Here is a 12,126-nt window from a genome sequence, read left to right on the forward strand (position 1 = left end):
ATGCAAATGTATTGATGGATGTCATAGACTGTATCGTCTTAGCTCGTTTAGCAAAATCTTTTTGTGAACTTAAATTAACTTCTTCTTTTGAAAAGGTTTCATATGCTAAAGATTTGATAACGAATTTCGCGGCTGAAGCTTTCCTTTGTTCATCAAGAGATAAAACACCTGCTTCTCTGTAGGTCCCTAAATTTGATGTAAGAATGGGCACACCTAGAGCAAGTTTATAAGCCTTACAATCGATGCTTTGCAGCTTCTTTAACAAATGCAGTGGAGCACTGAAAAATACCTCTTGAGCGTATGTCAAGCGTGAACGTACGAGAGAGGTTGCGAGAGATATCAACGCTTTGGTATCTTGCCCCCAGTGCTGTTTACTAATTATTTTAAGGAAATTTAGACCTTTTCTTGCTTTGTTTAGTATATAGTCAATATGATAATTCCACGAAAGCTTTGAAGAAATATAAACTCCCAAAAATTTAACATATTGTGTATATCTGATGATAGAACCATTTATTGTAAACACAGGGAGCTTTTCTGGGTCTGATCCTGTGTTAAATAGCATCATATTTGTTTTTTCTAAGGACAATGATAAGCCATTTTCCGTCATAAAGTTGCTGATTTTATCAAGTTCCCGCTGGTATATTTTCCTTATGTAATTCAGTGTCCTAGTAGGCGTTTTATTTTTCATTGTCACCTTCATCCATAAACAAATGTCATCAGCAAATTGAACCAAGACTGTATCTTTAGCTAGCTTGTTAGGTAGATCTGCTAATAATATATTGAATAAAATTGGCGAAATTACTGATCCTTGTGGTAACCCCATATGTAATTGTCTGGGGTTTGAGTAGGTGTTTCCTATTCTTACTTGTATAAATCTATCTGATAAGAAACTTCTGATATAATCATACATGTTGCCTGTGATACCGATATTTTTCAGTTTATATAAAAGTCGAGCGTGCCACACTTGGTCGTATGCTTTTTTCACATCAAAAAAAGTCGCTAGTACGTTTTTTCGCCTTGCAAACTGTTGCTTTACCTGTGTAGTCAGTTTGACTAGATGTTCTGTGGAGGATCTACCTTTTCTGAAGCCAGCTTGGTTTACAGGAATTACACTATGCTTCTCACAATAATGAACAAGTCTTTTTAGAACAATTTTTTCCATTAGTTTGCATACATGCGATGTTAAGGCAATCGGTCGATAACTGTTTTTATCTGTTCTGCGTTTGCCCTGTTTGTGTATTGGGACAACAATTGATTGTTTCCATACAAGAGGAATGTCACCATCAGACCAACATTTCTTTAAAATTAAGTGTAAGAAATCAGTCAAATTTCCAGGCAAATGTCTCAACATTTCGTTTGAAATTCCGTCTAAACCAACTGCTGTTTTTTTGCTGCTGAGATTTGAGAGACATTCCTTTATTTCATCTGGTGTTATTTCACTATTTATATATAGGTGATTTACGCTCTCTGAACCTTGGTATATTTCATTTTTCTCTTGGCTTTCTCTGAACTTTCTATTTTCTTCTGACAAACCAGTGAATCTACTGTGATTACCAAACATGTCAGCAAAAACTTCTGCCTTTTCAATATTTGAAGGTAGATCTGTATGGTCCAGTTTAATTGGGCATTGTGGTAAATATATTCCATTTTTCATTGATTTTAGTTTTTCCCATACCTTTTGCATATCTTTGTGATTGAAAACTTCATTTGTGCAGAAAGACGACCAGTACTGCCTTTTCGCTTGTGCGTTAACACTATTTGCTTTATTTTTAGCCTTTTTCATCTCTAAATGATTTGGGATGGATTGTACTTTTAAGTATATTTTGAATTTTGACTTCTTTTCTTTCTTTGCTGCTTCACAAGCCTCATTCCACCAGATATTACCAGAGTGCTTATGATCTTTAACCGATTTGTACTTGGGTATAGATTCATTTGCAGCGGTGATGACTACATTTGTAAATGTCGAATATAAACTGTTGATGTCTGTATCGTTTATGTTGCAAATTTGAAACGATGAAAGTAAACTTGTGAATTTATCCCAGTTCGCATGTCGGTAATTATATTTTGGGATCTTATCCTCGTTTGGATCTATTGACTGAGGCATTTTAGATTCAAGTCTTATTATAATAGGCAAATGATCACTATTAAGAGTGTCATCCAGTGTATTCCAGTCACATATTGGTGCCAGATCTGGTGAGATTAAAGTGAGATCTATGGCAGTTGCTCTATGACTTGGATTGTCTGGTATCCGTGTTATTCTGCCATCGTTAAGTAGGTATAAAGAAGTATCTACAATGTTTTCAATAAAACGATTGCTAGTGATCGACTGGCAGTCTTTCTCCCAAAATGGCGAGTGTGCATTGAAGTCTCCCGTGATGAGAACTTTTTTGTCCTGGTCTGCCCGTAATGTTCGAATCCACTCTGTATTAAAGTCATTTGGACCCTGAGGTAGGTATACAGAAATGACAGTTAAGAGTGAAGAATTATACTGGACTTTTACAGCACAAGAATGAATATTTGGTATATCTGGTGGAACGGGGCTGGGGCATGGAGTGTACTTGACCCCTTCTCGAATGTATATAGCTGTGCTGATTTTCTCAGTGGTATCCACCTTCTGATGTAATGGCGGAAAGTAATAGTGATCAAATTTAGGAAGTTTATCTCGCTTTACATTTAGAGATTGAAGGGCTAGCAACTGGTAATTATGATTCGCCAGATGCTGCACTAAGTGATCACAGTTTGTGTTTGTGTATGCATGTGTGTGTGTGTGTGTGTTGATGTGTGTGCACAGATCGTGCCGGACCGCAACACCTTCAACAGCCATGACTGTATCTACCCAGCGGGTTTCTGCAGTACCCGGGTATACGCCAGCATGACCCGGCCCCACGAAAAGTGTCTGTACACCTGCAAGATTTCTGACTGTGGAGACCTGCCTGAGGTCACAACCTTTCTTTTTGTGGTAGTAGTTATAGTAGTAGTAGTAGAATAGAATAGAATAAAATAGAATATGTCTTTATTACCAAGTGTACCGGGGTCACAAAGAATATTTGGGGGGATTGTACATAACAATGTACGAACATAAATTGAAAATCATACACAAACACAGATACAGTAGAAATTAGGATACATACAAGTGCATATCAATATAAAAACTTGTGCATACTCACACATGCATGCATGCACTGCACACACACACACACACACACACACACACACACACACGTTTGAACAGAAGCTGCATATTACATGTGGATGGGGCTGAGGACTAGATCTTCAGTTAGATGGTTGTTGATTGCACAATTCTATTTATCATACTGGATTTGTTCGAGAGACAAGGCATTGACTACTTTGGGTTAAAAGCTATCGGCGAAGCAATTGGTTTTCGTCCTTATACTTCTGTACTGTCGACCAGAGGGGAGCATCTAAAAAATCCCCAAAGCTGGATGTGATTCATCCTGGCTAATTGATTTTGCTTTTTTGAGTAGCCGCTTATAATATATGTCTGATGGGCGCAATAGTTCAATCCACCTTTTAAATTCTTGAGAACTGTGTGTGTGTGTGTGCGCGCGCGCACTCTCATGTGAGACGTGTGAAAGTCCGTGCATGATAGGCTGTACCTTGTTCTAGTTGTGGTGTGTGTGTGTGTGTGTGTGTGTGTGTGTGTGTGTTTACTGAGCTTAAAACGTGACAATTGGTTATAATGAATGTGCAATATGTAGGAAGAATAATGTGCAATATGCAGGATGAATGTACAATGAATATGTCTAATGCTAACGTCCATATTCTAAATATATTTCTGTTTGATAATTACGATGTAATAATTAATTGCAATGTTTTTAAAAGCGAATATGTGAAATGCTTTTATTTGAGAACATATGTTTATTACTCTTGTTTGATCAAGTTATCCGCGTGTGTGTGTGTGTGTGTGTGGGGGGGGGGGGGTGCGGTGCGGGTGTGTGCTGATTATCTGGTTGTGGTTTTCCGCAATTCATCTTTATTCTTATCTTATCTGTCTATTATAATCAATGTGCAGTATAGTAGGCTATGTTTATAATTATATTCAAATAATGTTTCTTAATTCTTTCTGTTTTTACATTAAGAATACTAGTTATTACCTGCAGTGTGTGGATGTATGTATGAAACGATGTACGTGATATTTTTTACATTTGTATCTTCGTAATATTTGTTGGGGCTGTTGTTGGCTTTTACAGTTATGGTCCCCATGTTGTTTACTTGTCTATGTTGTGATAATGCACCTGACCAAATTTCTCCAGTTGGAGATAATAAAGTTATTCTTATCTTATCTTATCTTATCTTATCTTAGCCGAGTGGTTAAAGCGTTGGACTGTCAATCTGAGGGTCCCGGGTTCGAATCACAGTGACGGTGCCTGGTGGGTGAAGGGTGGAGATTTTTACGATCTCCCAGGTCAACATATGTGCAGACCTGCTAGTGCCTGAACCCCCTTCTTGTGTATACGCAAGCAGAAGATCAAATACACACGTTAAAGATCCTTTAATCCATGTCAGCGTTCGGTGGGTTATGGAAACAAGAACATACCCAGCATGCACACCCCCGAAAACAGAGTATGGCTGCCTACATGGCAGGGTAAAAACGGTCGTACACATAAAAGCCCACTCGTATGCATACGAGTGAACGTGGGAGTTGTAGCCCACGAACGCAGAAGAAGAAGAATATATGTCTTCTAGAGATGGTAGATCAGTCTCGGTAATCAAGAATCAAACACAAAATAAACAGGACAGCTATCCCCGAGTCGCCATTGGTCAGTGCCATCTTGAATCTAGTAGTAGTAGTGGTAGTAGAAGTAACAGCAGCAGAAACAGGAGTTATTAATTTTCAGTAGTAGTATTCATAGTGGTAGTAGTGACAGTAGCAGCAGCAGCAGTAGTAGTAGTTCTTTAGTGGTGGTAGTAGTAATTGTAGCAGAGACAGCAGCAGTAGTAACAGTAGTAGTACTTTCATTATTGTGGTTGTAGTGGTAACGGCAGCAGAAGTGGTAGTAGTAGTAGTAGTATTTTTGTTTTTGAAGTAATGATGTTTTTATATTAGTAATAGTAGTTCTTAAGTAGTTTGTTAGTAGTAGTTCATTACCAGAAGTGTTCCTTTATTATCTTTATATATATATTTAGTAGTAGTATTTTAATTGTAATTTCTAGAAGTAGTAGGAGTAGTTTTTGGTAGTTGTAGTAGTTGTTGTTTTTTTTATTGTCATCAGTATTTTTATTGTTGTTGTCATTATTAATATTTTCATTATTATTATTTTACTCTCTTTCAGGATGATTGGTTATGGTTTCTGTTTTGTCTGATGCCTGTTTGATCTGTACTGACAGGTGCGTTGTGTGTTACATTTCAAACAGTACATCGCGGTGAAGATGATAAACAAAGCAGTCACATAGTTGTAAATGCGAGTGATGAGTCTGAACAGAAGAGAAAAAAAAAACAACAACAAAACAACACTATCAGTCAGACAGTGAACATGATAAAACCCTTGACCCCCCCCCCCCCCCCCCCCACACCCCCCCCCAAAAAAAACCCAAAAGGGAAAAAGGATGAGAACTGTAGAAGAGTTGGGAGTGGTGACAGGGTGGGTGACTTTTTCCTTCTTTTTTTTGTTTTTGTTTTTTTGTTGTTGTTTTTTGGTTTCTTTGTTTTGACACATAAATAATCAAGGGATGTGTCTGAAACGTTTCAGTAAATTACAAGATGGAATTTTTTTTTTTTTTTTTAATTTTTTTTTTTTAATTCAATCCAAAGTTACGACGGGGTAGGCAATCACACCCTTCTGCTCAGCTCTGAACATGCGTTGAAAACAAACAACATACAGTAGACATCCATATATGCAAGTGGAGAGAAAAAAGAGGGGTAGGCGTATGAAAGGCAGCGTTCCCTTCTCCGCTCAGATGTGAAGGCTGAAGGCTTTCTCACACACACACTTGCTGTTGGACTGTGGAAGACAACATAGGCTGGTTACAGTTCAAAACTATTGTCAGTTCTGGAGTGGCTCATGAGTCTGATACATACAATAAAGACATCCATATATGCAAGTGGAGAGGAAAAAAGAGGGGTGGGGGTGTGAAATACCAAACGACGAGTACATTCTTGTACAAACAGGACTCAGTTATACAGCAGTGGTTTGATCTAAAGACTGCAGATGCAAATCACTGTTTCTAGTGAGGATCACAGTCAGTCGTGCCTCAGGGATATTACGCTACACTTTCACAATTTCAGCATATACACTTAATGACTGGGCTGTATAATGATGTGTGTGCATGAGGATGGAGAGAGGGAGTGTGGGTGCCGTCACCTCTGTGTGTGCATGTATGTTTGTGAGTGTGTATATATGTATGTGTGTGTGTTGTGTATGTGCATGTGTGTGTGATGTGTTGTTATCATTTTGCATAATACACCATACCATAGTATTGTTTCTTTGGTGTTACTTTTTGCAGTTACTCTAAAGCGCCTTGAACATTGGAAGGCACTATATGAATTTCCATTACTATTATTATCAACCATTTAATGAGCAAAGAAAACATTGCTACAGTTTTCTTCTTCTTCTGCGTAAGTGGGCTGCAACTCCCACATTCACTCATTTGTACATGAATGGGCTTTTGCGTGTATAACTGTTTTTACCCCGCCATGTAGGCAGCCATACTCTACTTTTGGGGATGTGCATGCTGGGTATGTTCTTGTTTCCATTACCCACCTAACACTGACATGGATTACAGGGTCTTTAACATGCGTATTTGATATTCTGCGTGCGTATGCACAAAAAGGGGGTTCAGGCACTAGCAGGTCTCCACATATGTTGACCTGGGAGATCGGAAAACTCTCCAGCCTTTACTCACTAGACACCGTCACCGAGATTCGAACCTGGGACCCTCAGATGGAAAGTCTAACGCTTTAACTACTCGGCTATTGCACCTGTTGCTACAGTTTTAAGTCAGGTAGCAGAAAGAACCAAATTATACTGAGAAAATAGGCTTGTATGGTATCCTTGTAGTTTGAAAAATCAGAATGTAGCAAACTTACTCATGCTATATATTCTTGTTTATTCTTGTTTTGCACCAATGCTTTTGTTCACTAAAAATGCTCCCAAAAGTGTATCATTTTTGTTGATGTTACATTGATATGAGAACTGTTACAAGCTGGAAATTTAGAGACTTGACCAGGATAGGAACAAAAAATATTTGTGTTGTAATCTTTTTAATAAAATGATTTTAAGAAAGGTATTTTCAAGGCACTCTGAACATCTTTAGCATCTCACCTGCCTGGTGTGTGTTTGTGAACAGTTTGAAATCGCGCCAGAAGAGGGCACTGAGCAGGTGTTCAGAGGGTCAACTCCCAACGAGTGTCACGTGCAACTTCTACAGGCCATCAACGGTTCTCTGTGAGTGACCCTGTGTCTCAAATTTATTAACTTAAAAATTTTTTTTTTTAGGTCATTAGCTTGTAACTTGAATTGTTTGAGGTTTTCAACTTGTAAGTTAAATTGTATGAAGTTGTCGTCCACTGATAACTCCGGTTGTTTGAGGTCATTGACTCGTAACTTAAGTTGCTTCAGATTGTCGACTTTTGATTGGTTTGAGGTCATCAGCATGTTGCTTAACCCTCTGCCCCCTGAATAATCCAATATGACCTGCTATACACAGTGTATGTTTATTTACCTTCACTTCCGTTTTTAGCAGTCCCATAATGCACTGACAGCGGGTACTGTTGTCACTTCCTTCCACTGCCGCCATTTTAAAGTTTGAAGCAAGTGGATCAGTTGAGATGTTTCTGAGCTCTGAATTTTTATGGTGGTTGATTTTTATTTGGGACAAAAATGGCTGAGAATGGTCGATTACAGATGCCTTCAATCATGGGTAACTGTTATGAAGAGTATCTTTATTTGTAGCTGAGTATTTAGAGAATGAAAACCTGAGCACACACTTAACAGATCACTCAGTTTTCTTAATCTTCTGTGCACACACAGATTGAGACTTTTTAAAGAATATGTAGGATTTTTTTTTTTTTAATCATTCTTCACAGTCAAAGTATTTCCAATTCAGTTGTATGTAAAATAATAAATTTTGCATATTGTGAGGTGTTTTCTGCAACAAAATGAATAAAGCCTTATTTGATATGATTTTTGTTTGTTTGTTTGGTATGTGTGAGTTCATTGCGAAGTTACTTCCCTTAACACAGGATTTGGAAGTTCTTTTGGGATTTTTCTTTCAGAGAGCAGAGGGTTAAGTTGTTTGAGGTTGTTTACTTGTAACTTGAGTTGTTTGAGGCCATCGACTTGTAACTCAGGTTGTTTCAGATTTTTTATTTGTATGTTAAATGGTTTGAGGTTTGAGGTTGCATACTTTTTGTGAAATTGTGTAAGGTCAAGATTTGTAACTTAAATTGTTTGCTGTCATTTACATGAAAGTCAAATTGTTTAAGGTCACAAACTTTTAAATTAAATTGTTTGAGGATGTAGATGGTAAGTTAAGTTGTGTTTCAGGTTATGGAAGTGTGCATTTGACAGCATTCTACATAACTGTATGTAACACCTGTACAGGGGCGCCAGTGTGGTCAGCATGGTGGGCCACGGGGCGGATTTCTTTGGTCTGACGAATCCTGTGATTCAGAACCTGATCCAGAGCTGCCCCGGTGCCAAGAAGTGCTCTGGCTACAAGTGGATCCGCTTTGAAATCAACAAGGCGGAGACCAACGAGAATGTGGCAGTGGGCAGGAATGATCCCACCGTCAGTGTGGAGGCCTTTCACAGACTGCTGCAGCAAGCTGGTAGGTGGTGCGAGTTGGCGGGGGGGGGGGGGGGGGGGGAGTATGGGGGAGTGATGTTTGTGTGTGAGTGGGGGTGGGGGGGTGTTGCATGTGTGTGTGTGTTTTGAGCAGTGTTTGTAAAAGTGTTTGAATTTTTAACAAGGTTTTTAAACGTTTGTGAAGTTTGAACAGGAAAATTTTATGAATTCTCAACAGGGTTTTTAAATGTTTGTGAATTTTCAACAGGGTTTTGATATATATATATATATATATATATATATATATATATATATATATATATATATATATGTGAAATGTGAAGAGTGTCTGGAAAAGTTATTGACAAATTGGCATGGGTTGATTGGAAATTTAAAAGTGAAAATGATTGGGATTTGAAAAGGGAAAAGGATTAGGATTTGAAAGTGGAAAATAATTGGGATTTGTATGTAGAAAATAATGGGGATTTGAAAGTGAATTACTGTTTGTATCACTCTGTGACACTGATAGTTGTCTGTCTATCATTTTATTTTATTTTATTGACTCACTTGTGTAAACAAAGTGAGTCTGTTTTAACCTGGTGTTCGGTTGTCTGTGTGTGTGTGTGTCTGTGTGTCCGTGGTAAACTTTGACATTGACATTTTCTCTGCAAATACTTTGTCAGTTGACACCAAATTTGGCATAAAAATAGGAAAAATTCAGTTCTTTCCAGTCATCTTGTTTAAAACAATATTGCACCTCTGGGATGGGCACAAAAAAAATTAAAAAAGAAGCCTAATTATATGCAAACTGCATTTACTGTTATATTTATATTTTTTGTATTCTCTACACTTGGCACTTTGACCTCTTATTCTGACACAACAAAAGAGGAGTCATTATTATCATTTTTTGTTCAAACAGGAACTTGTTTTGCTAAGCATGGAAGTTTTATTTATTTTGCAAACGTTTTGGTGCAGATAGTGAAAAAGGGAAATTACTCTGTAATTAATGCTAGGGGACTTAATTTATCACAAGTGAGTCTTGAAGGCCTTGCCACTCTTGTTTCATCTTTTTTTTTTTTTTTTTTTTTCCCAACAGGTGCAATGAAGCCCATGCCGTTCTCAGCAGCGATGCCCACTGAGCACTCCACCAACCTGAGGTCCCTGCTGACCAAAGGCAGCGTTCCCTTCTCCGCTCAGATGTGAGGGTTGAAGGCTTGCTCACACACACACTTGCTGTTGGACTGTGGAAGACGACGTGGGCTGGTTACAGTTCAAAACTGTTGTCAGTTCTGGAGTGGCTCATGAGTCTGATACATACCTACCTACCTGCATACATAGCTATATACATGCATCCATGCATACATATATCCATGCATACATACATACATACATACAAGCATACATACATCCATGCATACATACATGCATATATACATGCATGCATACATGCTTGAATCCATCCTTCCATTCATACATACATACATACATACATACATGCATTCATTCATTCATACACTTATGGAAGAACACAACATCTGGCCTTGGATTTATTATTCACTCTTTATTCATGTGCTCCAGAATTTTGTGCCATTTTTTTGTTCCTTACATTTTGATGGTAATGAATGGTGATGGGGATGATGACGATGCTGCTATGGGGGGGTTAGTTCAGGTCTGGGGACTGCTTGACAAGACTGTGCTCTCATAGATACAATGTATATCACGGCGTCAAACAGGCTGAGAGATACAGACACCTGCAGTGTTGGTCAGGACGTGTGAGCGACACTCCCCAAATAGCATCCATCCAGTGCACCCTACAGCACGTCCACCTCTGGCTAGGAACTGACCAAGAGTCGTAAAAAAACCAACCCAACCTCTTTTGAGACTTGAACCAGTGTCATCACAGTCATCAGTCCACAAAACTGAGAATGAATGAATGATATGGACACTTTTATAGCACATATCCTCTGTCAGAGACCAGGCTCCAAGCGGCTTACAAACACGGAGTCATTTACACAACAGGCTGCCCACCTGGGTAAAGCCGACTGACGGCCTTCATTGGGCGCTCATTTGTTTGTTTCCTGTGTCATTCAGTCAAGTTTCAGTCATGCATACACACTCAGACCGACATGTAACATTTCTTTACGTGTATCACTCTTTTGATTATTTGCCCTGCCATGCAGGCAGCCACATTCTGTTTTCGGGGTGGCCTCATGGTAATGCACCCAACTGGGAACCAAGTGTCCATGGGTTCGAGTCACCTTCGGACCGGGATTTTTCACATCCCCCCCTACCCCTCTCCACTAGATTTTGAGTGGTGGTCTGGTGCTAGTGTTTCGGATGAGACAGTAAGTCAAAGTCCCTTGCGCAGCTTGCACTTAGCACATGTAAAAGATCCTATGACAACAAAAGAGTTGTCCTTGCCAAAAATTCTGTACAAAAAAATCCACCATGATAGTAAATTGCTTGCAGACAGAAAAAAAAAAAAGAAGATAAAAGTCTGGGTGGTGCTGCACTGTGGTTGTGTGAGTAGAGGCAGCCTGAATTTCACACAGAAATATCTGTTTTGACAAAAAGTAGTACAGTACAATACAACACACACACACACACACACACACACAGAAAACAGCCAGATTTAAGATTGTGTGTGTGTGTGTGTGTGAATATGTTAGTGTGTATGTGTGAACATATAATGTCTTTTGGGTAACTAGGCTGGCAGTTGTGACAAGGTATTAAAAGGAAAGTTTTTTTATGACCAGAACATGGAAGTTGTGTTTATAGGGTACAGTGTACCGAACAGCTTCGCTCGAAAAATCTTAATGATTTTTTTGCTTGTTTGGAGCATGTGTGTGTGTGTATTGTATTGTATTTCTTTTTTTGTCACAACAGATTTCTCTGTGTGAAATTCGGGCTGCTCTCCCCAAGGAGAGCGCATCACTACACTACAGCGCCACCCATTTTTTTTGTATTTTTTCCTGCGTGCAGTTTTATTTGTTTTTCCTATCGAAGTGGATTTATCTACAGAATTTTGCCAGGAACAATGTTTTTGTTGCCATAGGTTCTTTTATGTGCGCTAAGTGCATGCTGCACACACGACCTCGGTTTATCGTCTCGTCTGAATGACTAGCGTCCAGACCACCACTCAAGGTCTAGTGGAGGGGGAGAAGGTATTGGCGGCTGAGCCGTGAGTCGAACCAGTGCGCTCAGATTCTCTCGCTTCCATGGCAGACGCATTACCTCTAGGCCATCACTCCACTGTGTGTGTGTGTGTGTTGTGTGTGTGTGTGTGTGTGTGTAGTCATGAAATGAATGTGTTCAGTTATACGCATGATAAATTAAATATAAATGGAGTTTGGGGTGAAAAAGGGGGTGAATGGGGTG

General features: G+C 39.0%; 1 protein-coding gene across 1 annotated transcript in view; it reads left to right on the top strand.

Annotated features, from left to right (window-relative positions):
* LOC143291681 (transforming growth factor beta regulator 1-like) overlaps window positions 1–12,126 on the top strand; it is a 35,698-nt gene extending 23,572 nt beyond the window's left edge. Inside the window, exons 8-11 of the mRNA XM_076601692.1 lie at window positions 2,792–2,938; window positions 7,309–7,406; window positions 8,565–8,791; window positions 9,845–12,126. Of these exons, the coding sequence (XP_076457807.1) occupies window positions 2,792–2,938; window positions 7,309–7,406; window positions 8,565–8,791; window positions 9,845–9,951 (579 nt within the window). The 3' untranslated portion in view covers window positions 9,952–12,126. The remainder of the gene's footprint in view (window positions 1–2,791; window positions 2,939–7,308; window positions 7,407–8,564; window positions 8,792–9,844) is intronic.

This window comes from Babylonia areolata, chromosome 17, assembly GCF_041734735.1.
Source record: "Babylonia areolata isolate BAREFJ2019XMU chromosome 17, ASM4173473v1, whole genome shotgun sequence".
NCBI classification, from domain to species: Eukaryota; Metazoa; Mollusca; class Gastropoda; order Neogastropoda; family Buccinidae; genus Babylonia; species Babylonia areolata.